This window comes from Dromiciops gliroides, chromosome 2 (assembly GCF_019393635.1).
Source record: "Dromiciops gliroides isolate mDroGli1 chromosome 2, mDroGli1.pri, whole genome shotgun sequence".
In the NCBI taxonomy this organism is placed as follows: Eukaryota; Metazoa; Chordata; class Mammalia; order Microbiotheria; family Microbiotheriidae; genus Dromiciops; species Dromiciops gliroides.
This window is the reverse complement of record NC_057862.1, coordinates 344,068,268-344,096,071: the sequence shown is the minus strand read 5'-3', so window position 1 is coordinate 344,096,071 and position 27,804 is coordinate 344,068,268. Positions and strand designations below refer to the sequence as shown.

Here is a 27,804-nt window from a genome sequence, read left to right as displayed (position 1 = left end):
GTGATGAAATATACTTTCCTCCTTGAGGTACAGTGGTAGGGAACTTTGGATGTGGAATACTGCCAAATGTGATTGTTTTCCTGATTGGATTTGCTTAACTTTTTCTTATTAAAGGAAGTACCATGAAGGGAGGAGGTGTATTTTGGAAAGTGACTGTGGCATGAAAAAAACCAAGGCATCAATAAAACTTAAACAATAAAAACAAAACCAAATATAACTCACAGGTTTTCTGATTCTAAAGTCCATGTATTTTTTTCAACTGGGGTAAAGTATTGTGTTTAAGGAGACAACTTATTGAGTAGAAGATGTGGTTTGTGGGGGCAGCTAGGTGGCACAGTGGATAGAGCACCGGCCCTGGATTCAGGATGACCTGAGTTCAAATCTGGCCTCAGACACTTGACACTTACCTAGCTGTGTGACCCTGGGTAAGTCACTTAACCCTCATTGCCCCACCAAAAAAAAAAAAAAAAGATGTGGTTTGTTACATTAGTATCCTTTCACTTATAAAATATAAATAAGGGTAGCTAGAAATCAAAACTATTTGTTACTAAAATGTCATGAGATTTCTGGAATATACAAACTATTTCATGTTCATCATGGATATTGGAGAGGAGATAGTTGCTTTGTTTTAGCATGAGGTACGTATGCTATATTTTCCTTGTGAGAAGTGATAAGGTCCATGGATGCTGAGGTGTTCTTAGACTATGGACCTAAGTGCCATTCCAATTGGAAGATTCACTGTACCATGCCAATAGAAATAGAGTCAAGAGAATCTTATACTCTAAATATTTTTCTTCACTTATACATGAAGTTTGAATTGAAGGAGTTACTGAACATGTGGCAAATTGTTTTCCTCTCGTTAGTGGAAAGTACTTTAGAAAGGTCATTTTAACTTTGTTTTGGCACAGTGATTCTGAGATGGGCTGCCTATCTATTTCCAAAGTATACGCACATTGTTTACCAGAAGTTCTGAGTATATGTTATACACAAACAACAATGAACTGTAGAATGTTAGCAAATAACATATTTCTTGATGCAAAAATCTCTCTTGCTTGAATCACTTAAAAACTTGTATGTGGGGGAGGGGGAAGCACTTGGAAACCTTAAAGCCCTATGTAGGTAGCTAGGCACAGTGGATAGAGTATCGGGCTTTGGAGTCAGGAAGACCTGAGTTCAAATCTGGCTTCAGACAGTAGCTGTGTGACTCTGGCAAGTCATTTAACTTCTATTTGCCTCAGTTTCCTTTTCTGTAAAATGAGGATGATAATAGCACCTACCTCCTAGGGTTGTTGTGAGGATCAAATGACATGATATTTATAGAATGCTTAGCCAGTTCTGGCTCATATCAATGTTAGTTATTATTATTAAATACCAGTATTATATAAGAATTAACATTGGCATTATTCACATAGGCAACTATGGCATGGGGTCTCAGGGCACTGCAAAGATGTCCTTCAAAGAAAAAGAGGAAAATAAGTTGGTGTCCTCATCACAAGATCTTATATAATACCAGAGAGGGCATGGCATTAGAGCCACTTTTTAAGGATGACTACTCAAATGTTATATTTTGGCCACTTGTAGCACCAATAGGTACTATGTACATTAGGACTAAAATGCCATTACATCATTACTTATGACCAAAACATTTCAAGGCATTTGATTCTCAAAAATACATGTAGTATGCCCAGTAAAATACATTGACTAGCATGAAAACCAATGGAAATAATAGTTTGGAGTAACGGTCGACATTACTAGGGTTTTGAATTGTGAAGTAATCAACAATTCTACCCATTTTATCCCTGAAAAACAAACTTGAACTTGTCACTGGTTTTCATTGTCCAGGTCACTATAGTTGACATTATCACTGGGAGATTTCAATAGTGGCAAAGCTGATCTTCTTTTGAAGCTGGAGATGGAGCTGTTGATGATGTTAGTGATATTGACTTCTTCAACTTCCTTAGAAGTCTCCTAGTTTATAGAGAAAGCAGTTAGCTTATAAGCACTTGACTCAGAAAAACAATTATGTGGACAATTAAATAAGAAGAACTTAAAGGTCATAAATTCTGAGGCATAGTACTTAATACAAGCTTAATAAATTAAGTGACATCTACTGCTAGGAAATGTTCCCTGAAATTCCAGATTTTAGGGTACCACGACTTATTTGTTACACAGTAAGTTACCCTTTTCTTGTTTGATGGCATAAAAATGGGAATGATTATTTTTTCACATTAAGGAAGATAAGGTAATTAATTATGAGGGCTAATAGGCTACGATATCAGGAAATAGGCCATGTGGTTGACTTCTAACCTGTGTAAAATTCTGTAATCAGTAATATCTTTATTGGGCCACAGGGCAAGGCAAGGATAGGGAGGTAGTTGGCAGGAGGAGTATGCTTCAAATGGTTGATCTCAGTTACAGTTTACCAAGATTAAAATAAACATCTGGATTTGCAGGTTCAAATGATATGACATCAAAATGCAAATCCAGAGAATTATTTTAATTGATATGTACCTTTTCTAGGTTGCACCCAGGTAGTAAAAACAATCCAATAAGTATTCTTGGTCTTTCATATATAGGATCATCTTCTTTGTTAGGCAAAGTGGTGTAGTGGATTTAAAGCTCACATAACAACCAGGAAGATGTATGTCAAGTGTCTACTTTGACATATACTGTCTGTGTGACCCTGGGTGAATCACTGAATCTCTCGGTGCTCTAGCAACTTTCTAAGACTTTAAGATGAAAAGAAGGCGCCATTTTGCATTAGGTAAAAGTGGTTTTCTCAATGGAGTTCCCTCTGGTCCATTCCCTATACCTATCCCTCCTTGTTAATGAAAAAATGGCTTCCCTCTATTAATTATTTCCTATTCATCCTATATATAACTTGCTTTATATATATTGTTTGTATGTTGTCTCTCTCATTAAGTTGTAAGCTTAATGAGTGCAGGGACTATCTTTTTGTGCCTTTTGTATTTGCAAGCATTAGCATTAGCTTGGCAATGCCTGGCACATAATTGGTGCTCAATAAATATTAATTGATTAATGCCTATCTTTGAAATCGTTCATGTTAGCAACTAAGCAAGGGGAAAGTCATTGTGTTATGTGACCACTCTTGTTCACCATTTTCCCCACCTGTATTTAATCTGAGGAATCAATTCTGATATTTTGCCAATGTGAATCTAGATGTAAGGACTACTTCTACTTTCACATCCCTGCCAGGTGCTGATTGTTAAACTCAAAATTCTTACCCTGGTCTTTGTCTGCCAGCTTCTGTAAGGAGCTATAATGGGGCAACTGCATATTCCAAAAGGGCCCCAAAAACAAAAACTAAAGCAGATTCCAAGGTATACATCAATGGCCTTTATAAAGCAGTTGGTATTAGGCAGAGATGTACGGGAACCAATCATTAATGTTGTCATTGACAGAACAGTGGTGACACCTGAGAAATGAAAGAGAAAATATCTCACATGCCAGTGAAAAAGACTTAGAATGGTTTTTTCCTCTCTCTCCTTCTCTCTCTCCCTCTCTCTCTTCTCGTCTCTCTTCTCGTCTCTCTCGTCTCATCTCTCTCTCTCTCTCTCCCATAGAGGGATAGAGTTGAGTTCTCCTTTCTGAAAAATTCAACAACAAATTGAAACAAGGCTACAATAGATGAATTTGTACAGGAATATTGAGACATACAGTTTGGGGGTTATGGTGGTGGGATATGGCCAATGTAGAATTTGGTTTTGCTTGACTATACATGTTTGTAACAAGTTTTGTTTTTCTTTGTCAGTGTAGAGGTGTAGGATGAGGAGGAGGAAGGTGAATTTTCTCATTGAAATTTTTTTTCAAACTCACCTTCTTTTCTTGGAGGGCAGAGGGAGTATTTAGTACACAAAATACCAATATACAGAATACCAGTAATTTCCCCCTGCATTTAGGGACAATACTACCTTATAGCCCAAACCTATTTAGGGAGGCCACTCCATGAGACCAGTGTAATAATAGGAAGGATATTGACAATGTTAATGTTGACTAGGCAGTTTGGATATCCTTCTTGACCCCATTCAATTTCCACGGTAGAAACTTACCAATGCAGGTTCTTGCAGGTACTGAATCAAGGGAAATCCAGAAGGAAACCCAGGATAAGATGACTAAAAAAGTAGAAGGAACATAGGTTTCCAAAAATAAAGTACAGGACATTTCTCCTGAGTTCAAATTGTAAGATCAGTCGGGTATAATTTCCTAGAATATAGAAAACAGGAGATATGAAATAATATCAGCTCACGTTAGAAATAGACTGAATCATTTATTGGGAGGATTACAAATGTGTGAAAATTGCATCTTGCACAAATTCATTAAATTTTCTGACATGGTTATGAAAACAGTGTTTTGGGCTAACCAAAATAGGTTAATAGAGATTTATCATATATGGCAGTAATTGATAGCCAATTTTCAAAAGATGGTATAGTAAAATGTAGTACTAAGACTATACTGACCATAATTAAACATTTCTTTGTTTATAATAATCATAGCTAAATTTATATAGAGTTTTAAGGTTTACAAGGTGTTTTACAAATATTATCTCATTTAGTCCTCATAACACCTCAAGGTAAGTACTATTATCCCCATTTTACAAGTAGGAAACTAAGGGCAGACAGAAGTGATTTGTTAGGAGTCACAAAATAAGTGTCTGAGACTACATTTGAACTCATGTCTTCTTTACTGCAAGACCAGCTCTCTATCCACTGTACCACCCAGCTGCCTCTAGCCTGCTCTTTGGTGATTCAAAACACTACATTAACTCTGGGCTGTCATTTTGAATAATTATTGTATAATATCATGAAAATTAGTTAATTTGGAATAAAAGAATGCTGAAGTAGCAGAGATATCTAGAAAATATCTGCTTTATATATAATAGTAGTTAGGGGCTAGCCTAAGCAATGGTCTAGGCCTAAAACATTCTACCTAAGTCACCACTATAGATTTCCTTCAAAGAATGATGAGTGAAAAGAAGGGGATTGATATGGTCCAAAACCAGGAGTAGCCATTGTCAATAGACCAAATGAAGAAGCGAGTTTATATTAGGGGAGATGGAGAGATCTCATTTGTGGTGGGATAGATAGTGGTAGAGCTGGGAAAGGTGTGGTATGGCTGGACAGACAGGAAGCTCTGTTTGCAAAAGTCCAAACCTGAGAATTAAAACTTGGATCAAGTATCTGAAACACCAGAAAAGTCAGATGAAGACATTAGAAGTTTCTTTTTATGAAAATAAAGTCTGTGAATTGAATCAAGTGACCGTAGAGGGCATTGACTTCTCATTTTAACTACTAAGGAAATCAATGCCAAGACTTAACTTAAGGTCATACAGAGAATGGTAGATCAGTATTAGAAACCTAGGTCTACTGACTCCTATCCTGGTCCAGTGTTCTGTCTACTGTGCACATTACATCTTGATATTTGGATCCTTTCACCTGACTTAGAAGAGGAACCTTTAGGAACATTTAACCTTCACAACTTTATATGAAATAATGGATCTTTTGTGACTTTAATTAATAATTCTAATTTTTATTAAAAATAGAAATTATCAGCTACCAATAATTATTTGTTATATATAAAATTATTGAAACTGGAAAAACTACAAAATGTGAATGGATCCCAGATCTGGAAAATGCTATTTGCCTAACCTACTATATACTCAACCATTCCCAAGAAAGTAAATACGATATATATTTTTAAAGTTCATTAACATTGATGGTAATAAGTATCCTTGATGTTACCACAGGGTAAAAATACCACAATCCCATTTTATACCTGAACAATCCATATGCATATTTAAGGAAAGATTGTTGACAGACCTGAGATGCATAGGGTTCTAATTATGAAACACTGTGAAACAAGCAATTCCTTCCTTTTCAGTTGTGGAAATCACCCTGCTGATGTTGTGAATTTCTGATAGCTTCCTCACCTATCAATGCAGTATTAATTTTTGTTGTGGCAGAAAACCAATCCTCCAATAAAACACAGAAGAAATATCATTTAGACAAAGTGATTTCAAGGTGAATTTTATGCATGTGAGAGCCCCAGGGTTTCACTGACTATTAGAAAATGACTTTGGATAAATGTCACTTTGCCTCAGAATTGGCCTAGAAATGTCTTCTGTTCCTTAGAGAGTTATTCCACTTCTGCGTTTTAAATGGACAGGGACAGGCCCAATTCTCTTTTTCTCAGGAGACTTTTGTACCCAGAAGGGCAGTGAAAAAAGTAAAAAGGAGAATTGAAGATACTTCTAAGTTCAGTAGTCCTACCTTACCTCTACCATCCCTTCTCATTTCAGTTATTTTTCCTTTTATTGAGTTTCATCTCCTTCATTTACCTGTTTCCTGTTGGGATTTAGTGGTTAGGGTAAAATACCGCTGCACAGTATATTGAGCCAGTCGCAAATTTTCCAGACCTCGGACAGAATCATTCCCCCTCAACCATGAAAATTCCACATCGCTTCCATCATAACCCCCTGGAAAAAGAATCAGTGTCAGTGGGATGTTGTTTTATCCCATTTATGATTCAGCAGGTCAGAAAAAGGATTACCAAATGAATTAACTTGTATGGAATAATAGTAATGTGGGATTGATCATCAAAAGTGCACCTTGGTAGAGTAAAACAAACATGGTAAGCACAAGGATTCTTCCTTGATAATCCTTGAAATCAGTTTTAGAGTGGAAATTCCTGCGTCAAGTTAAAAATGAAGTGATGCTTTTTGGAAAACATTTCTCTTTGACTATTAAATATAAGTTGAAGACCCACAATGTGCTGATCACTATATTGACCTATATGGTTCCCTTTGAGAGGTGACATGTCAGCTATTCATATATGCATTTGCTTAGGGTTATTTTTTTATTTGCAGAGAAGAAAAGTATAGTTACAATATTCTATAAAGTTTGGGGTTTTTGGACGTTCTGGGTCATATGATCAACAACACGGAGGGACTAGACACTTTCCCTGATTCTTGCAAGCTCTCATCCTTTTCCTAAATAGGAATTTATGTCTAAGGTACTTTATCAAGGTAATAACCCAATGAATTAACAATGGATAAGGCTGATCCGCTAATCGATAATATACTCATTCAACATTCCCTCCCCGAATGGTCACCCTGCTATGGCAAGGCTAACAGGAAGCCAAACCCATGGACTTGTAATAGAATTCAACTCTCATTACTCCCTCACCCTCTGCTGTGTAAAATGGGAAAGTATGTTCTGCCTGGGACTGCATGTTGTACTGTGATAATATTCAATCAGAGAATAAAGAAAGAAACTAGGGCAGAAAGTCAATGTATATAGAATACTCCACCAGGCCTGAAGGAAAGGGGATTGGTATCCAGATGAGGTCATTCTATCACCCTGAAGTCATTCATTCATGCAGAGGCTGAAAAGTATATTTCTACAGCATGGGAGAAATCTGAGAAAACTTTGAGGTCTAGTCTCTGGGGAAACTGTTATCAAAGGAGAAGGAGATAGAAAATGAGTGATATGGAGATATAAGTTAAAAAGAACTGAAATTACCAAAGATTTGAGGAGAAAGAAAACTTAAAAACCTCAAATAGATAAATAAGCAGAGGAGAATGTTATTAAAAGAAAGGAATAATATGGCCTCCAGATAATCTAAACAAGTCCAAACATTCTGGATAAATATTGCAGGACAAATGAAAAATAATCAATACCTGATGAGGCAGAAGATCCTATGGATCCCAAAAGAGCTTAGAACAACAGAAGGATGTTTCCAAAGTGATCCAAGAGAAAAAATAATCATCATGCATGACCTACATAGCAGGAACAGAAAGACTTGAAAACATGGGGGCCAATCTTACCAAAGAAACAATAGAGAGAACAATTAATTGAGAATGCAAATACACAGAAGTGAAAGACAATCTGGAAGAAGAGAAGAAAGTCTGGGTTAGGAATCAGGGTGGCAGCTGTCCATAAATCCCCCCTCCAACCTGACTCCCAATCCTTATAAAAGCTACTGGAGTGTAAAGGCATCTTCACCAAGACCATGGTAGAATGTCATTTGGGGACACACATAGGAGAACACTGAAAGAGGCAAGTCCTGACTGTGCCACTCAAAAATATTACACTTGTCCTTTTGACATTTGCTTCAGAGGTTTGTCAACCCTGAACCCCTCACAAAGCATGATCCCTCCTTTTTGCTTATTTAACAAATATTTATTGTGCTTCTACTGTATACATGATATGATGTTAAGCACTATTCTTTGAGGACTCACATTCTGGTGACTCTCAGTGACCCAATTATTTACGATTCCCATATGCTCATAACCAACTCACCAACCTACATGCAAGCAAATCCCCTAACTGCTTTGATGCCTTTACAACGTCTACCATTATTACAGATAAAAACCATTTTACTCTCACAAGATTATAGATCCATTTTTAAAGGTCGGCAGATTCTAATTTTACATGCATCAGTGGTAAGAGACACATTTCGAAGAAAATCAAAGTCTCTTTCCAGCAGAGGGGATAAGAATCTATTTCCTAAATCTCAGAGAATTTTCCTGATATGAGTTCCATTTGTACTTTTTCTTATAGAACCCCTAGTCCATTGTCATCTAGCTACACAAGTAGACAAAAGGTATCAAAGAAACCAAGGATGAAAGAAAGTCAGAATATAAGTTAAACAGAAGAATATAAGTTAAACAGACAACATAAAAGCTCTACTCCAGAATTAAACTTTTTCACCCTGCAGATGCTCAAAACCATCAAATAAACCCATGTGATGACACTATGAGATGTTGAAAGGCACAGGGGAATATTTGTGGGGTAGTAAAAATGTTTCCCAGTGGATATATTTTTAAAAAAAAATCTTCTTGGCAAGGTTCCCATTAATCAGCTGCCCTCTGTTGAACATTTAGTGAGTGGTTCTTCCCCACATTGGGGAGGCACAGGTAGTGTTTAAGCAGGCAGGCCTTTGAGTTTGTATTAAGAATCCAGCCTCAGGGATTTGAGACAAGCTGAAGTAGAACACGTCAAGGGCAATTACTTTTTCCATGTGGGGAAAAAATGAGTTATCTTTTTGATAACCTGAAGTTTGGCTTAGCCACCAAACAGCTGCACTGCATCAAGAAAGCTATTGCATTAATTTAATAAACAAGATAATTAATCTGTCTGTCTGAGTCTTTAATTAAATGTCTACCTTTGAAAAATGATGCTGCTTCATAAATTGATTCTGTTACTCAAACGTTTGCCCGTTTGTGCCCTACATAAGGAATACTCAGTGGCCTCCAGTGCTTGACTAATTTTTCATCTATTACATGCGTTGTATCTGATACCCTGAGAAATTATCTTTTTGAATGGCTGCCCCTGACCACCAATCACAAATGCCACTCTCCAAAGTTTCTGCAGTTTAGTGTAACTTCAGTGGTGGTTGCTTAGGGATGCTTATGATAAATGAAGGACTGAGGTTAATTCATTCATATACAGTCTCTGGGGTTCATCATGAGAATATCATAGTGTCCATTTAAATGTGGTTTCACTCGGAAATATATTAATAGAATGTTAAGTAGGGCCAACATTCTAGAAATGTTGAAATTCCACCAGATGTTCAGTCCAATGATTATTACAGGAAATAATAAACCAATAAAGAGTGAATTTCCAGCTTTGCAAATGACACTAGGCTCTCCAGGGTAATCATTACATCCACATGATGGGATAAAGCATTGAGAGGCCTCGACAACTGCTGAGTGGACAGCAGATTTGCAAGTAACTTTCATTACTGTGCTTCCAGGACTTAGGGACAATGCCTGACACTTATAGTCCTTAGTAAATATTTATTGATTGGCTGATGTATGAAGTAATGAATTAATTTAGAGAAAAAGAAACCAAACAATGCTAATACAATGATCTACTCAAGGTCAGCAGTTACAAAGCTGGAAAAGTCTCGTGGATCCATTATAGATTACCAGGACTCTCAACCAGCTGTCTCAACATAACCTGAGAAATATGTTTAATTACCAACTTTTTGACAATCATCATTGCTCACCCCTTTGGTGTACCTTTGTACCTAAGAGCTTTGGCAGCTTGCATCACAATCTAATGCATAAAACTTTCCCAATACAAACATAGATCCAGGTAAACAGGAGCCATAAAGATGAAAACTAACATTTATAATAGTGATTCTTAGAATAGAAATATATTAGAAATAAAACAAAATTAAGAATGTTACACTTGTGCTATGGCCATACTTGAAATACTATGTACAGTTGTAGTTGCTGCATCTTGAGACAATTGAATTAAGAAAAAAAATATAAGAAGGGGCAGCTAGGTGTGTGCAGTGGATAGAGCACCAGCCCTGGAGTCAGGAGTACCTGGGTTCAAATCCGGCCTCAGACACTTAACACTTACTAGCTGTGGGTGACCCTGGGCAAGTCACTTAACCCCAATTGCCTCACTAAAAAAAAAAAAGAAAAAGAAAAATATAAGAGAAAGAAACTCAGGGGCAGCTAGGTGGTACAGTGGATAGAGTACATGGCACTGAGAGTCAGAGGACCTGAGTTCAAATCCGGCCTCAGACACTTGACACTTACTAGCTGTGTGACCCTGGGCAAGTCACTTAACCCCAATTGTCTCACCCCCCCCCAAAAAAAAATCAGATTACTGAAGAAATGGAGTACATTCTAATAAGAATAAATTAAACATGATTGGATTTCTTAGTTAAAAAAGATGAAGGTCTAGGGTGATATGCAGAATTATAAAGGGTAAGAGTAGGGTAAGTATTGAACTATCATTGGCATAGTAACAGCTATGTCTGGACTGCTATTTCTATGTTGCCTTTGAGACTATAGAATCCAGGTCAACTCACCTGGGTAGATTAAAAAACAAATAAAAAACTAAGGTCAGAGGAATGAACTGTAGTTAAAATTAGTCCAAGCAAGATTCCCAACAAGCCTCAGAACAGAAACTTTTAAAAGATTTGGTTAAGAAGAGAAAATGGAATGGAGACAAAGACTCCAGTAATGATCTGGAAATCTGGTCAGGAACTCAAGAACCAAGAATTTTTGCTCAACAGTGGAGTTATAGAACTACAGTTGAACTTTTGTGGAAGAGGGTACCCTGTAGACAGAAAGGCCTGAGCTTCACGTCAATGTTACACTCTTGTCAAAGCAATATATACTGTTTCCTAAATGTACCAGTTAGCCTTCTGCCTTCATGTCTTTGCTTACACTATTTCCAATGCCTGTAGTACCCTGGACTCTTCCCTTGTGTCTCACAAAGCACATTGTTTTATCATTTCCTAATTCATTTATCATGTATATGTATAAAAATTACCTATAAGCTCCTTGAAGTCAAGAATCATGGGTTATCTAAACTTTGTATCTTTCTAAGTGTCTAGGCCATTGCTTGAACATATCAGGTACTTAAATATTATTGAATGAATGAATAAGTGAATCTATCAGATTCCAGAAAGCAGAGACCATATCTTGATTACCTTTTTATCTCTCCCAGTACCTAGCATGGTATTTTTCCACTTATTTAAATGCCTTAAAAAGTTGTGATTTTAGTAGTTAGATTATTTTTTCTACAAAATATCCCTGCAAAGCCTAATAGTCATTTCATGAGTTTCAAGGACCAGAACAATTCTGGTGACTGAGCTAGTAGTCTTTAGGGGTTTAAATCTCTAATTTGGTAGCTAGATTGAATCCTTGGATCAGACACACCATCCATATTCACTTCCAGCTTGGTAGGACTTTCTGAGGTTTTTTAACATGCGTATTCTTTGTCAACTCCAGGGCTACCTTCACATCAGGATGCATTATTAAGTGGGAACTTACATGTACCAGATGCTAACAAATTGTATATATCAATTAAATTGTTCACTAAATCCTAGAATACTAGGACTGGGAGTAAGAGGAGGGGTGAAAATTGGAAGGAATAAAGGTGGAAGAGGAAAAAAGCAGTGCAGCCCATTAGCCTCACCTTACCTCCAATAAAGACCTGAAAGAGTAACAAACTAAGCTGTGAAATCCAAGGGGTGGATTAATCCAAAAAGCAGATGCCATCTCACTCCTTGTCTCAGCCTCCTGCCTTGGTTAGTTTGCCTCGAGGCTAGAGGTTGAATCTCAGACTCTAGTCTTGGAGTTAGAATGATAACAGCTGCTGCTTACTTCTGTTCCCACTCCTCTCTTGGTATTGAGCCTGAGCTTGCTATTGCTCTTGCCCCAATACTCAATTGCCTTTGCCATCTCTAGACTGAGTTCCCTTCCTCCGCCCACAATGGGTCTATGACTTAGTTCTAGGGTCAGAGTGATAGAGCTGGCAGTAGACTCCTGTTCCTACTTCTTACGGAGCTGCCTCCTCTATGAACAATCTCTCTTTACTGCAGTACACAGCCTAGGAAAATGAATAGAAGTCAGGAGGTATTGGGAGATGGGTCTGTTCAACAGTACACTATGTGGTTCCTTCCCACCCAAGAATTGTACTGGGCCATGAAGCTGTGTACTGCATTTCTGTGAACATGCAGAACCTTTTAGCTAGCTGACAGTTTCCAATTAGGCAAACCTACAAGTATCACCCAGACCCAAACTGAGGTCAAGAGCTTGGAAAGTTCAGACCAAGACGGCAATGATCCGACTTCACCCTATATCAGACCACTTTGGGTGCACTAAAATTTTGTTAGACCTTAGACTGATCCACCCCTGAGATGCATGAAGAAAACAGTATTCAATACCTAGAGAGAGCAGCAGCAGGACCCCAGAGAGTATAAAGCAAGACCAAACAAGGCCCAATCATTCCCTTCCAAAATACATAGATCAAAGGCCCTAAAATAAAGTCCCAATCTTATTGGAAGTAAGGTTGGATGAATGAGTGAGCAGAAAAAGTCTCCCATGATAAAGAATTGTTATGGAGACAGATGACCAAGATACAAAGCTAGAAAAGAATAACTCCAAAACATCTTTAATAAAAACTCCAAAGAAAAACACAATAACTACACAAAAATGTTCAAAATAACTAATAATTAGTAAAATGTAAATGTGAACAATCCTGAATTTCCACCTTGGACTGCCTGAGATGGACAAAGTTGACAAAAAAGGAAAATAAGAAATGCTGGAGGGGCTGTGAGAAAAAAGCCACATTAATTCACTGTTGGTGAAGCTGTGAATTGACCTAGCTATTCTGGAAAGCAAAATGGAATTGTGTTCCCAAAATCAGCAAACCATGAATACTCTTTGACCCAGCAATACCACCAATAGGCCTATAACCCAGAGATTAAAAATAAAGATGAAGAGGACAAAGAGGAGGAAGAGGAGGAGGAGGAGGAGGAGGAGAACAACAACAACAACAACAGGAACAAGAACAACAAGAACAAGAACAACAAGAACAAGAAGGAAGAAGAGGAGGAAGAGAACCCATACGAACAAAAATATTTGTAACTGTTCTTTTTTATAGTAGAAAAGAAATGGAAGCAAAGAAGGTTGTCTGCCACTTTAAGAATAGTTAAACATGAATATAATGGAACACTCTCATGCTATAAGAAAGATAGAAAGGATGGTTTCAGTGAAGCCTAGGAAGACATGTATGAATTGATGTAAACTGAGCAGAACAAAAACAATTTATACAATAACAATGACTGTGTAGGAAACAAATGTTTTTGAAAGATTTAAGAACTCCAGTCAATACAATGAACAAGCACGAGTCCAGAGCACTGATGATAAAACATCATACTCACCTCTTGACTAAGAGGTGTTGGAGTCAGAGTACAGAATGAGACATATATTTTGGCATGTCCAATGGGAAATTTGTTTTGCTTGACTATGCATATTTGTTGAAAGGTTTCATTTTTATTTTCTCTCTCTCTCTCTCTTTTTCTTTTTTGGCAGGGCAACAAGGGTTAAGTGACTTGCCCAGGGTCACACACCTAGTAAGTGTCATGTGTCTGAGGTCAGATTTGAACTCAGGTCCTCCTGAATTCAGGGCTGGTGCTTTATCCACTGCACCACCTAGCTGCCCCCTTCTCTTTCTTTTTTAATGGTAGAGGGGAAAGAGAAAATTGATTTTTTTTAATAAAAAAAGGAAACAATTAAAAAAAACAGGCACAGTATTATGTTATTGGTAGAGTTACCAATTGATCCAGTCATTCTGGAAAACATTTTGGAACTACACTAAAAAAAAAAAAAAGATTGCATAGCCACCGAGGATTCCATTAGTAGGACTATAATCCTAGGAGATCAAATCAAGAGGAGGATGACCCATGTGTACAAAATTATTTTAGCAGCAATTTGTGAAATGGACAAAACAACACCAACAAAAGACCATCAAATAGTGAATGAATGAACAAATGATGGTGTACAAATGTAATGGAATGCTGTTGTACCATAAGAAATGATGAAAGGATCAATTTCAAAGAAATCTGGAAAGAATTATATGAAGTGATGCAAAGTGAAGTAAGCAGAACCAAGGGAATAATTTATATTATCACAACAACACTGGAAAAAAACACCCAAATAATTTTGAAAGACAAGAAGTCTTTATCAATGCAATAATCAACCATGATCTAAAAGGACCAATGATGTAGCATCCTGTCTACTTCCTGACAGATAGGGGATAGACTAGATGCAAAATGAGACTTACTTTTTCAGATACTTTTAAAGCATTCATAATGAGAGGATTTGTCTATAGTTGTTACAAAAGTTTGTCTTTTATTTTTCAATGAGCAAGTGGGATTTGGGAGGGAAGGAAAAGATTTTTCTTACTTGAAAAAAATTTAATTAAAAAGGAAAACAAAAGAAAGGAAATTTTGTCACATGCAGAAATGTAAACTTATGGCAACTAAGGGACCATAAATGGGAAAATATAATAATAATAGCTAATATTTTATTGGGCTTTAAGATTTAGAAAGCCTTTTCACACATTATCTAATCTGATTTTTACAACCATCATAGAAGGCTAATACTTCAGATATTGCCTGCATTTACAAATGACATAACTGGCTTGTCCAAGGTCACATAGCTCTGAAGTTTTAGAATTTGAACATAGTTCTTCACAGATCTAATATTCCTTCCACTATACTATGCTGAAGGAATTGATAGATTCCCAAGAATGGTTAAATAGGGGGCAGCTGGGTGGCGCTGTGGATAAAGCATCGGCCCTGGATTCAGGAGAACCTGAGTTCAAATCCAGCCTCAGACACTTGACGCTTACTAGCTGTGTGACCGTGGGCAAGTCCCGTAACCCTCATTGCCCCACCAAAAAAAAAAAAAAAAGAATTCTTAAATAAATGTTTGGATTAGTAAATAAAGTTGTGGATGTTCACTGGCCTAGATCTAGGCAACTATTGTACCATCTCCCAAAATGTCCATTGGAGATCTGGTTGTTAAACATTTACTAGCACACCACTGCAGAAACCTTTATAGATACTGCTACTACCATTACTATTGCTTCTGCTGCTGCTGCTGATTATAGAGAGGCTTTATAAAAAGATTTAATGTTTGCAAAGTGGTTTGTAAATATATTATCAGTTCTGTTAGAGGCAGTTAAGTGGTGCAGTAGATGGAGTACTGGGCCTGGAGTTGGGACCATCTGAGTTCAAATCTAGCCTCAGACACTTACTAGGTTTGTGAACCTAGGTAAGTTACTTAACCCTGTTTGCTTCAGTTTCCTCATCTGTCAAATGAGGATAATGATAGTACCTTCCTTGCAGGATTGCTGTGAGGATTAAACGCAATGATAATTGTAAAGCACTTGGTACATAGTGAATGCTATATAATGTAGCCATTATTATTCTGTTTAGCCCCCTCCCAGAACTCTGTTTGATTCTTACTCCATTCTAATTCATTTTACCTTCTTTTAATCTCATGCACATTTCTCATTTTATTTCCTTCCTTCTCTCTAGCTAATAAAGATGATAGGTGGGAAAATTGTCATTTGGGGCTTTTGACTATACCCTGTCTCCTTCAGTTTCATATTTTATAAGTATCATGGTTCTACAAACAAGTAAAGCAGTTAAGATTGCTGGTAATGTGCCACAGGAAAGTAACTTCATTAAAACATTTCCTTTGACTGTGAGGGCCAATATTACCTCAAAACCCTGGGTATCAACACACAACTGTGCTCCAAAGAAGGTCTAACAGTTAACATTTTTTCTTTCTTTTGTGATACTTATCCAAATCTCTTGGTGAGAGCAGTCAAAGGCCTCTTGTCATCCTGGATTAATATCAAGAACAGACACTATATACAGTTGATGTTCTTTTTTTTTTTTTTGGCTATTAAACAGATTTAAAGTCAGCCATGAAAATAATCTCAAGGGCCCACAGGATATTATACTCACAGCTCTCCAGCTGTAACTTGCACGTCTGTGTGTCCATGGGATATTTAGATAGGTCCATGTTACATGCAACAGTAGTAGTAATTCTGGAGGAGAAAAAGAGACCAAGTTTCAGAAAGCCTCTCCTGAGAGGATGCCTTATAAAGTACATTTTCTCTTCCAGTAGTGAGGCCCTGAGGACTTTTAGCTTGATTCTTGAAGTGAACATGTGGTTTGGACCCTGCATTGAAAGCACCACTAGGGTTTTGGGTGACAAATGACACTTCAATGCCTCTGCTTGAAGCTTAGATACTGTAAAGGGGCATCAAGAGAAACACATCCCAATAGGGGGAAGTTGAAGTGTTTCTAATTTAGAAGCAAAGCATTTACTGATGCCCTCCATTTGGATAATAGTTTAAAGTTTTTTAAGGCATTTCTCTATTAGCTGTGAGAGGAAGGAAAATGCTTATTACCTCTACTTGACAGATAAGGAAACTGAAGCTCAGAGAGGTTAGCTTAGTCTTTTTTTGGTCGTGTCTGACTCTCTGTGACCCCATTTGGAGTTTTCTTGGCAAAGATAATGAAGTGGTTTTGCCGTTTTCTTCTCATTTTACAGACGAAGAAACTGAGGCAAACACAGTTTAAGTGATTTGCCCAGGGTCACATAGCTAGTAATTTTGTGAGGCTGGATTTGAACTCAGGAAGATGAGTCTTCCTGCCTCTAGTCCTGGAACTCTATCTGTAGCACAACCTAGCTGCTCCCAGAGAGGCTAAGGGAATTACTTAAGGTCACAGAGTTAGTGGCAGGTAACAAGAACCTAGATTTACTGCATCCCAAACTATACTCTTCCCACTGGATCAAGTTGCTTCACTAAAAGTGACTACAAAGTAAGTTAGACATATTTGGTTATAAGGCCCAAGGCTTACAATAATAATTGTTTATATCATTTAACATTTAAAAAAATTCCTTTATAGGGGTGGAACTAAATTTTATACCTCCCCCTTTCCTATCTATAAAGGAAAGAGGGAAATGGAGACTATAGAAATCCAGTTGTTCCTTGGTTGTCTCAACAGGTTAGACTGGTCCTTCCTATGAAATTTTAGCCTTAATGTTTTTATCAAGAGCTTGAACTCAGTCCCAAGGAGGGTCTGTTTTCTGTCTTACTTTTTCTTAATATCCAGACTAATAGCGTACCATGGTTCTAGGCAGGAGCCTTCACTGTTAAAAAACAACTCGATGACTCTGAGATTGTCAATTTCCTTGAGCTTCACTTTCTTCATTTGTAAAATGAGACAACTGGATTGGATGATCTTTCTGATCTCTTCCAGCTCCAGTAATATAAAATTTCAGATAACACTGGCCTTAGGTCAGTGGATATCTGATTAAATGTCTATACAAAGGTGACCTTGGAAAGGACACATAGCTGTCATATAAAGAGGCTTCCTGGATTCCTCTCCTAGGCCCACAGATGCCTGTATATTTTGGTAATCTGAAATGATATGGGAGGGCTCAATTGCTGTAGAGAATTAGGACATAAACAGAGATTGACAAGGAAAGTGACTGTCTCCTTAGAGAAAAATAGGGTCTTGTAAAACTAATTCATCTTTAAATTTGATGGGGAAATAGCTAAGCCTGCTCTGGCCCTTAATCCATTGCTCATCATCAGCTCGTTTGTACCTCCAGACAGATCTACCTGAGAGCATACAAGACAGTGCCATTGGAGAATAATCGAATCAGTCGGTTTCCCACAGTGACTTCGTGTAGAAAAGACCTTTTAGATTCCACAATATAGGTGTCAGGGACCCAGAGGAACTCGACAAGGCGAGCATCCAGAGTGAAGCTCTTGTTGCCTTCAAACACCAGCCGCTGATCCATCCATCGCTGCCTCAGGTAGATGGTCGCAGTATAGTCCTAAGGAGACAGGTTTTATAGGACTGAGGGTAGGTGGGTAAGTCATTGTGTGGTATGAAGGGAACCTGGCTAGGAAACTTAGAGGAAAAGATCCAATCATCCTAAAGTTAAGATCAAAAGAAGCACAAGAGCAACACTTATCAATAAAATTGTTAAAGAGCCCTAGATGTGGTAGCCAGTGCCAACAAGAGAACAGATTGACTATTTATTTGGGGTAGTACTTGAAGAAGTAAGCAAAGACCTTTTGCTTCATAACACTCAATTAAACCTTTTAACTTGTCCTTTGCATAAAACTTAAACTTCTCTAGTCTAGCTCCAAGGTCTTTTTGAATACAAACACCAAATCCTAAGTTTGTCCATAGGCTGGATGCTTGAGATGCTCATAGTTGGCCCACAATGCACACTGGGACCTCTCCAAGATACTAGCTCACACTTGAATAGCACATCAAGGTTTACAGGGTGCTTTCTTCACTATAACCCTGTGATGTAGGTAGTGCCAGTATAGTTACTACTATTTTCCAGATGAGAAAAAGGAGTCTCAGAGCTACCTAAATTGCCCAAAGTTAGGATTTAAACTCCATTCTCTTGATTTCAAGTCCGTTGTTTTTTTTTTTCTACTATACCACTAAATGAATTAATTTTGCCTAGTTTTTAAAGCAATTTTTCCTCCATTACAGAACTATTGAAAGATACTAGCTGTAAATCTTTACCCAATTTCCCTCATCCTCAGGGTTTACATGATGTCAAATATTCCCTATTGTATTTTCCCCCAACACCAAACTTTCTCTCTCTTAAAATGGTTACTAGATTTTTATGTGTTGGGTCTTTGAAGCTTCACTTTCCTTTCCCTACTATTCTCAAAATCTGCTTTGTAAAGTGTCTTTGACTATTTTGGGTCTCTTGACAAAGCCTCTGGATTAAAATGAATTTTGGTTTTGATGTTTAAAACTTTTTGTATTACTGGAGACCATATCCCTAGGAGGCATGAAAAAAAGTTGATCTGTTGTGGCATAGGGGAGAAAGAAAGGCACTCACCATGTTACTTTCTGAAATGCTAGAAATACTGGCAATGTCGAGTGTCAGTGCTATTTGAACAGGCTCCCCTGCAGAAGAAGAAAGAGATAGAAGAGGATAACATGAGGACCAAAATGTGAGATTCTTTCTATCATTACATGAGTGCCTACTGTTTAAACACCAGGGGATAATAAATGACTACACGTGTGATTTCACTCTAACATTGCTCATTGTCACCTTTACCACAGATGGCCCTAGAGATCTGCCTAGAACACTGAGCATTTAGGGAACCCAGGGTCACAGAGGCAGGGCTTGTACTTAGGTCTTCCTCACTTCCAGGCCTGTTTTTTGTAATGAGGTGCTTGTAACCCCTTGCCAAAAATGGTTTGCACAGAAGAGGGTCTGCATGTAGTGCAGATCAATGGTCTCTAAAGTAGGGGATCTTGGAATAATAAGAATAGCTAACATATAGTACCTACAATATTCCAGACACTGCTGAGTGATTCACAAATTTCATTTGATTCTCACAACAATCCTGGGTTATTATCCCCATTTTACAGGTGAGGGAACTGAGGCAAAAAGAGGTTAAATGGCTTTTCCAAGGTCACACAGCTATTAAGTGTCTGTGGCTGGATGTGAACAAGTCTTTCTGACTCCAGGTCTGGCATTTTATCCACTTTACCACCTAGCTGTCTCAAAGCACTGGGTATGTGCTAGGCACTATGCTAAGTATTGGGGATATAAAAATAGACAAAAGACAGTTCCTGCCCCACTCTATCCCCTTTGATGTCCAGCTGCCCCCAACAAACCCAGAAGGACCTTGGTTTGACACCCTTTCCCCCAGGGTATACATGATTAACCAATGGGAGAATGGGAAAATGGGCCACATTCCCTTCATCCCACCATAGTCAATCATGAGCTCATCTCCAAGACAACTCTAACACCCCCTTAAACACTCTCTTACTCCATCTCTTCCCACCACTGGACCACTGAAACTCTATATAACTTGAGCCTCTTCAGAGTAGTTATAGCCAGGGGTTTATTGTCTTGTTAATTGTCTAGACTTAACAGAATGATTGAAAAAATTTTAATGATGAAGATTAGATTTAAGAATGCAATAATTCTCCCCTTCTCCCCAAGAGCTGGTTGTTAAACATTTACCAACACATCCCTTGTTCTAGCTACCCCAACCCAGATAGTGAACAGAAATATTCTCCACATATCCACACATTCTGTTGTGCCTACACTCCACCCTTCCATCATCTCCTGGCTATAGCAGGAACCCCTCAGCTAAGGGCTTTGCCCTCAGGAGCAATGGCGGTGAGTAAACCCTCACTCCTCTCTTGTTTTTTTTTGTGTGTTTTTTTTTGGTGGGGGGGAGCATATTTGAAAAGGGTGAGCAGCCCAAGATGAAAAGGCATGTATGGGGGCAACTGGGTGGAGCAGTGAATAAAGCACCGGCCCTGGATTCAGGTAGACCTGAGTTCAAATTCGGCCTCAGACACTTGATGCTTACTAGCTGCGTGACCCTGGGCAAGTCATTTAGCCCTCACTGCCCCACCAAAAAAAAAAAAAAAAAAAAGAAAAGGCATGTATGAGTTGTGAATGCATTGCATTTCCCCTTAAACATATCCTTCTTCTAAACTTTCCTATTTCTTTATTGAAGACACCACTATCATTTCATTTACACAGGTTAGGGACCATGGTGTTTTCTTTCTCTCCTCTCTCTCTCTCTCTCTCTCTCTCTCTCTCTCTCTCTCTCTCTCTCTCTCTCTCTTTCTCTCTCTCTCTCTTTTGGTGGGGCAATGAGGGTTAAGTGACTTGCCCAGGGTCACACAGCTGGTAAGTCGAATTTGAACTCAGGTTCCCCTGAATCCAGGGCTGGTGCTTTATCCACTGTGCCACCTAGCTGCCCCTCATGGTGTTTTCTTTACTCACTTTTCATCACCCCACAGATCTATTCAGTTGCTGAATCTTGTGGTTTCTACCCCAATAACCTCTATCACTCACACAACTTCAATCCCATATCATCTACCTCTTTTTTGGAGTAAAAGCCTCCTACTTGTACTCTGCCTCAAGTCTCTCACCTCTCCTAAATTTTATCTTCCACATTGGCTGGTAAGCTGCTTGAGGTCAGGCACTGTTTCTGACACACCTATAAAAGTGACTTTCTTAAAAGGCCATCCAAACCACATCACTCTCCTACTCCATAAACTCCAACAGTCCACTTACTGACTATAGGATCAAATATTTTTTATCTTTTTTTTTGTTTGTTTGTTTTTGTTTTTTGCAGGGCAATGGGGATTAAGTGACTTGCCCAGGGTCACACAGTTAGTAAGTGTCAAGTGTCTGAGGTCAGATTTGAACTCAGGTACTCCTGAATCCAGGGCCAGCGCTTTAACTACTGCGCCATCTAGCTGCCCCAATATTTTTATCTTTATTTAATCTTTTAAAATTTTCTACTTTTTGTTTAAGTTTTACAACATTATTGGTATAGTAGTAATTATTGGTACAGTAGTAAATGTTTTTTATTTATAAATAAGTAAATATATAGATAGTAGATATTTTTGTTTAACTGAAAGGCACCTGATTTTAAAAGTCTGGAGACTACTGCTTTAGAGATTCAAGCAGAGGTTTGTACCATCACAGCTTTTTTGGTAAAATAAGGATTATCATCAGTCTTAGGTCACAGAATGTGAGAGCTAGAACTTAAACAAGCATAATGTGGTAGAAAGGACATGGGAAGTAGCAGCTAGGTGGCGCAGTGGAAAAAGCACTGGCCCTGGATTCAGAAGGACCTGAGTTCAAATCCAGCCTCAGACACTTGACAAAAGCTGTGTGACCCTGGGCAAGTCACTTAACCCTCATTGCCCTTCAAAGAAAGAAAGGAAGGAAGGAAGGAAGGAAGGAAGGAAGGAAGGAAGAAAGAAAGAAAGAAAGAAAGAAAGAAAGAAAGAAAGAAAGAAAGAAAGAAAGAAAGAAAGAAAGAAAGAAAGAAAGAAAAAGAAAGAACATGGGATTTGGTATTAAAATATCTGGCTAGTAGAGACAGCTAGGTGGTGCAGTGGAAAAAGCACCAGCCTGGATTCAGGAGGACCTGCGCTCAATTCTGGCCTCAAACGCTTGACACTTCCTAGCTGTGTGACCCTGGGCAAGTTACTTAAACCTCGTTGCCCTGAAAAAAAACCCAAAACTGGCTAGTAAGCGGTATTTGTCAGGGATTTCCCCCAAGGTCCTTCAGATTCTAATTCTGAAACTAATTAGCAATAGAACTTGGGCCTTGTAGATCCCTACCCTTCTCTGGATCTCAGTTTTCTCATCTATAAAATAAGGTGGTTCATCATAGTCCAATGGAAAGAGCAATGGCCTTGGGGAGGGAAGACCAGTTTCACATCTCACTTTTGCCTCTTCCTATTGTCTGGCCTTCAGTTTCTTTGTTTCTAGAATGAGAGAGTTGGACAAGGTGACCTTCTTGGGTCCTTGAAGCTCTAAAATCTGTCGATGACTATGACTAAACATGAGAGAACTGAATAGATCAGTGAATCGAATTAGATTAACGCTTCTTTGTCCATTTGTGAGGCTTATGGACCCCTTCTCAGAATACATTTTTTGTTTTAAATTTATAATGAAAGAAATGCAAATATGCAGTGAGTGAAATAAGCATGAAATAAAGATGTATTTGTTTTTCATCTTTGAAGTTCATGTATCCTTCAAAATCTAGTCATGAAACCCAGATTAAGAACCTCTAGATTAGATTAACTTTTAAGTCCTTACAAACAAACAAAAAAAATATACCTTTGAAATTCTACTCCCCTACTTAGTGGCAGAGCTTGGGGCCCAGTATTGGTGGACTGTCAGGCTGATATACTTTCCAATGGAAACACTACCCTCCTTAACTCATTCTGCAGTTGGTCACTTGGATTCCCAAGGTCTAAGATCCCAGGTTAACTGTTATTGATATTCAATATATTTAAAATGTCAAAATGGGAGTTGGAGAGAGTGGAGTGTATTTTAGATGTTTTATTAACTTTAAATAAAAAGGTAGACAAAGAAAATGCAGTCCTGAGTAAAGGGCTTTGGAAAGATTTGGTGAAGTACAGCCTCAATTCTGGGGACTATGCAGACCAGCTAGGGTAGTGAATATCCCAGCTTTGGAAACAAATGGATTCCTTGCAGCTCAGGGTCCCATCTCAACCTGTGAAGCAGGTTTCTAGAGGACAGTCCAGGGAAGCAGAAGCAGACTCTTCTTGTGTCTTGGGAGTTTTTGGAAAGTGAACAAATGTAGATTCCTGGGTAGTGAGTCTATATTCACCTGGAGTAAAAGAACTGATGGTTCCTCTCCTAGCAGACAGAGTATTACCAGTAACTAAAGAAGTCTGTTTAATTAGGAGAAGAGGGGAGAAAAAGAAAGGGAACCTTTATTTTGCAACAACCCTTTGGACAACTTGCTACATGCTAAACAAGCAAAGCATTCTGATTAATCGAATAAAAACAATAATAGCTAGCATTTTTCTAGTGCTTTAAAATTTGCAAATGTTCCATATGTTAAATTGTTTGATTCTTACAAAGACTCTTTGAGGTAGGTGCTGTTATTATCATCCCCATGTTACAGATGAGGAAAATGAGACAGGCTTGCTCAGAAACGAGACAGATCCTGGGATCACACACTCATGTCTGAGCCAAGATTTGAAAGTTTAGATCTTCCTGACTCCAGGTCCTATGCCTCATCCATTGTGCCACCTGGTTGTCGGTGTCTAAGAAAATTGAGCAATACATTTTTTTTTATATGGAACATTTGGAAATGAACCTTCAGTTCCAATGAGGTTGAAGAGTAATTAAATGTTAATCTCTAGGAAAGGGAGTTTTGCAGGTCAGAAAGCCAGCATGTGGGAGTGGGGTAAGACTCCCAGAAACACCCCTACCCCCTGAAAATGCAGAACAGGATAGTTAATACCCTGGTAGCTCCAGGCTTGCTGCGTTTTGGAGTGTGTTTCTAAACAGTTGATGGTTTCTTTTGTTTTTGGTTTGTTTTTTTTTTCCCCTTCAGTAATAAAATTAAACTATGCCACCAGAGGGCAGCTTCCTCCTAGGAAATTTTGGCCAAGGCAGAAATGGTAGGAGATGTTTACTGAACATTTGCCGGAAAAGCTTGAGTTTACGCACTATCTGTAATATCTGGGGGATCCTATGATACCATATACTGGATGGGATGTGCTAAGTGGGTGTGTACCAATAAGGGATGAAGTTAGTAATGAACTTTTTTCTTCCCAGAGTTACATATAGGTTACTACAGAAAGGCAATTTCCAGAGCAATGGTATAGTTAGAAGATATGATTAAAAAAAAATAATCCTGGCCCATGTGACCTTGGAAAAATCATTAAACCTCTATGATCCTAAATGTCCTTTTCTATGAAACAGGAACAACAACACCTGTCCTGCCTACTTTAAAGACAGCTGTAAAAACCAAATGTGATGATACATGTGAACGTGCTTTGAAAACTCTGTATCAATGTATGCTGACAGAATATGGAACATTTCCTAGTCACATAGATGCATGAAGAAGTAAATTTCTATGTCCAAAGTCATATGAGGAATTATTGGTGGTGTCATTCTCACATGTTTCCATTCTTTTCCTCTTCCCTGTTTTTTTTTGGGGGGGGGCAGGGCAATGGGGGTTAAGTGACCTGCCCAGGGTCACACAGCTAGTAAGTGTCAAGTGTCTGAGGTCAGATTTGAACTCAGGTCCTCCTGACTCCAGGGCCAGTGCTTTATCTACTGTGCCACCTAGCTGCCCTTCCTGTTTAGTTTTTAAAGTAAATTAAAAAGAAAGTCTGCATTTTCTCCCCTCTGAGTACTGCAACTATTATTTTTTATTCATAACTATTGGAAAATATGATAACCTACCACCAAAATTGGGTCTGAGAAACTTGTTATATCCTGCAGTGAGATTCTCAAAACCAGGCAATGAGAGTTTGTCGTTGCTGTTGGTCTGGATATTAGACTGATTCCCCTGGGTGCATATTCTGGAACAGAAAGCAAGACTTGTTACTTGGTGTGTGTGTGTGTGTGTGTGTGTGTGTGTGTGTGTGTGTGTGTGTGTGTGTGTGTGTGAGAGAGAGAGAGAGAGAGACAGAGACAGAGAGACAGAGAGAGACAGAGAGAAAGAGGAGAGAGGGGAGAGAAAGACAGAGAGAGAGAAGAGACAGAGAGAGGGGGGAGAGAGACAGACAGAGAGACAGAGAGAAGAGAAAGAGAAACAGAGAGATAGGAGAGAGAGAGGAGATAGGGGAGAGAAAGGAGACAGAGACACAGACAGACAGACAGACAGATAGAGGGGAGAGGTGAGAAAGAGACAGAGACAGAGAGAGAGAAGAGAGGAGATAGGAGAGAGAGGAGATAGGAAAGAGAGAGAGAAGAGCGGAGAGAGAGAGAGAAGAGAGGAGGGGGGAGAAAGAGAAAGAGATAGAGACAGAGAGGGGGGAGAGAGAGACAGAGAGAGAGGAGAGAGGAGAGAGAGAGTGAGTGTGTATGTGTGTGTGTGTGAGAGAGAGAGAGAAGTAACTCATGGAGAAACTTCCAAATATTCTTTAATGCTAAGTGACAATCAACCAATCTGAATCTATTTCACTGTGAATATGTGCCATAGATAAGAGTACCTCAGGTATTAGTTGGTATAACTTAATTCATATTCAAAAGCCTTGAGTGTTTATCTACTAGACAGGAAAGACATACATTTCTGACATTAAAAGAAACTTGGTTCGTGGGAAATTTGCCTGAGAGCAAATCCAGTGAACTATATTTCACTCAAAAGTTTGGTGCTTAGTGGAAATGAATGCTTTGTTTGGCCTTTGTTTGATGAAACAGAGAGAGTTGCCAAGTTTTAGTGCCTTGCCCACCGTTTGAAATTCATAGTCATAAACCAGTTTTGACTAAGGTGGTTTTGTGGTGGTTCAGTTTACCTTGGAGTTAAGATACAGAGACACACAAAGATCCAATGGTAAGAGCCGTGATACATGTTGGGAACCTTGTCTCACAGTAATGCAGAAATGTGAAGTCACCTGTGAAGTCAAAAAGGACATTATGAGGGAAATGAAAATTTAAGGGGGACATACACCTTTCACTCTCCCCAGTGTTTTGAAGGAAGGATGATTCCTTGAGGGACAGCAATCAGCCACACACTCAGCTTGAGGGATTTTTGTTTCAGGCAAGGAATGGACCAAATGAGCTGCAACATCCCTTCCAATTCCTCTGTCACAGGAAACATGAAAGTTTCTTAGGAATTGTGCTCTTTGTCGGGGCAGCTAGGTGGTGCAGTGGATAAAGCACCAGCCCTGGATTCAGGAGGACCTGAGTTCAAATCCAGCCTCAGACATTTGACACTAGCTGTGTGACCCTGGGCAAGTCACAACCCTCATTGTCCCACTAAACAAAAAAACAAAAAACAAAGTAAGGAATTGTGCTCTTTGTAAAGAATTACATTAAAAAAGTCATCCTAAGCAAAACCTGAGACTTTATTACTCCAACATGATTGTCCTATTGATCCCTGTCTGCCAAATCCCTTCTATGCTAAATGAGATATGAGGTCCCAGGTGATCCAGGACTACTTTTGCAGTGGACTTCAGTGATTTTGCTAGAAGGGAAATCATATTATGACATTCATCCTGGCTCTGATCCAGACCTTCTCCATGCCCATCGTCTGACATTGTGTCAGAAGTTTTACTCCTGCTGGGTAGAGACAAAGGGTAGCTGTATGGGGCTTCAGTTGCGGTCTGGTCCCTTATGCAGGGATGGCCAAATGCCACACTAAATGTCTGAGGATGCTGTCATTGCTCTTTTTTCAGACTTATCATCTCTCATCTAGTGCAGACACCCAGCTAGAGTCTGGGTGTATGCATGTGCACCTGCAGGTAAGTAGGGTCCATGGGGCCTTTACTTCCTAAGCTTAGAATGGATGTAAGAAACTATTCTAAGAAAGCAAATCACATAGATGATTCTGAGGTCACTTATCACATTTCTGACAGTGGAATGGAGATTCTCAAGTTTGGGTTTCCAGGGCTCCAATATCCTGGAAACCCTAAAGTCAGGGTGTGTGTGTGTGAGTGTGTGTGTGTGTGTGTGTATAGAGGGGGGCACTCTGAGTGCCAGGCCTCCAGTCACACTTGGGATAGAGCTTCTCTGGAGCAGCTGAGTTTTCCAAGGCCATAATGAAGATCCAGTGATTCTGAGTCCTATCATCCTGGTTCCCATAGTAGAGCAAATTCCAGAATTCTGCTTTTGCTCTTTTTGCTCCCATCAATCTTAAATACTAGGATATTGGTTATATTGGTTATGAGGATAATGGAATCCTCTCCCTCCCCTTTGTGTCCTCATTAAGATTTTATTTAGATCTTATTTATATAGTAATTATATTTAAACAAATTTGTCATCTAAATTATTTATGTAAATTGATATGTGTATGTTATTTATGAAACATTTAAGGATTTAAAATACTAAGTTATATGTATTAGAATTATTTCTAGGTATATCTAAATGTAATAATGTAGAAAATTTACATTATATCAATCATATATATGTGTATGTGTATATTATAT

At 38.6% G+C, this 27,804-nt stretch overlaps 1 protein-coding gene across 1 annotated transcript; it reads right to left on the bottom strand.

The window, feature by feature from the left end:
* Positions 1-1,663: 1,663 nt before the first annotated feature.
* On the bottom strand, positions 1,664-26,228 carry LOC122744149 (gamma-aminobutyric acid type A receptor subunit pi). The gene is given in 14 exon segments (XM_043989545.1): positions 1,664-1,804; positions 1,806-1,838; positions 1,840-1,966; positions 3,245-3,285; positions 3,287-3,322; positions 3,324-3,436; positions 4,071-4,164; positions 4,166-4,224; positions 6,356-6,493; positions 16,312-16,394; positions 17,982-18,199; positions 19,235-19,302; positions 25,118-25,236; positions 26,173-26,228. Coding segments are annotated over 14 exon segments (1,326 nt in total).
* Positions 26,229-27,804: the final 1,576 nt, after the last annotated feature.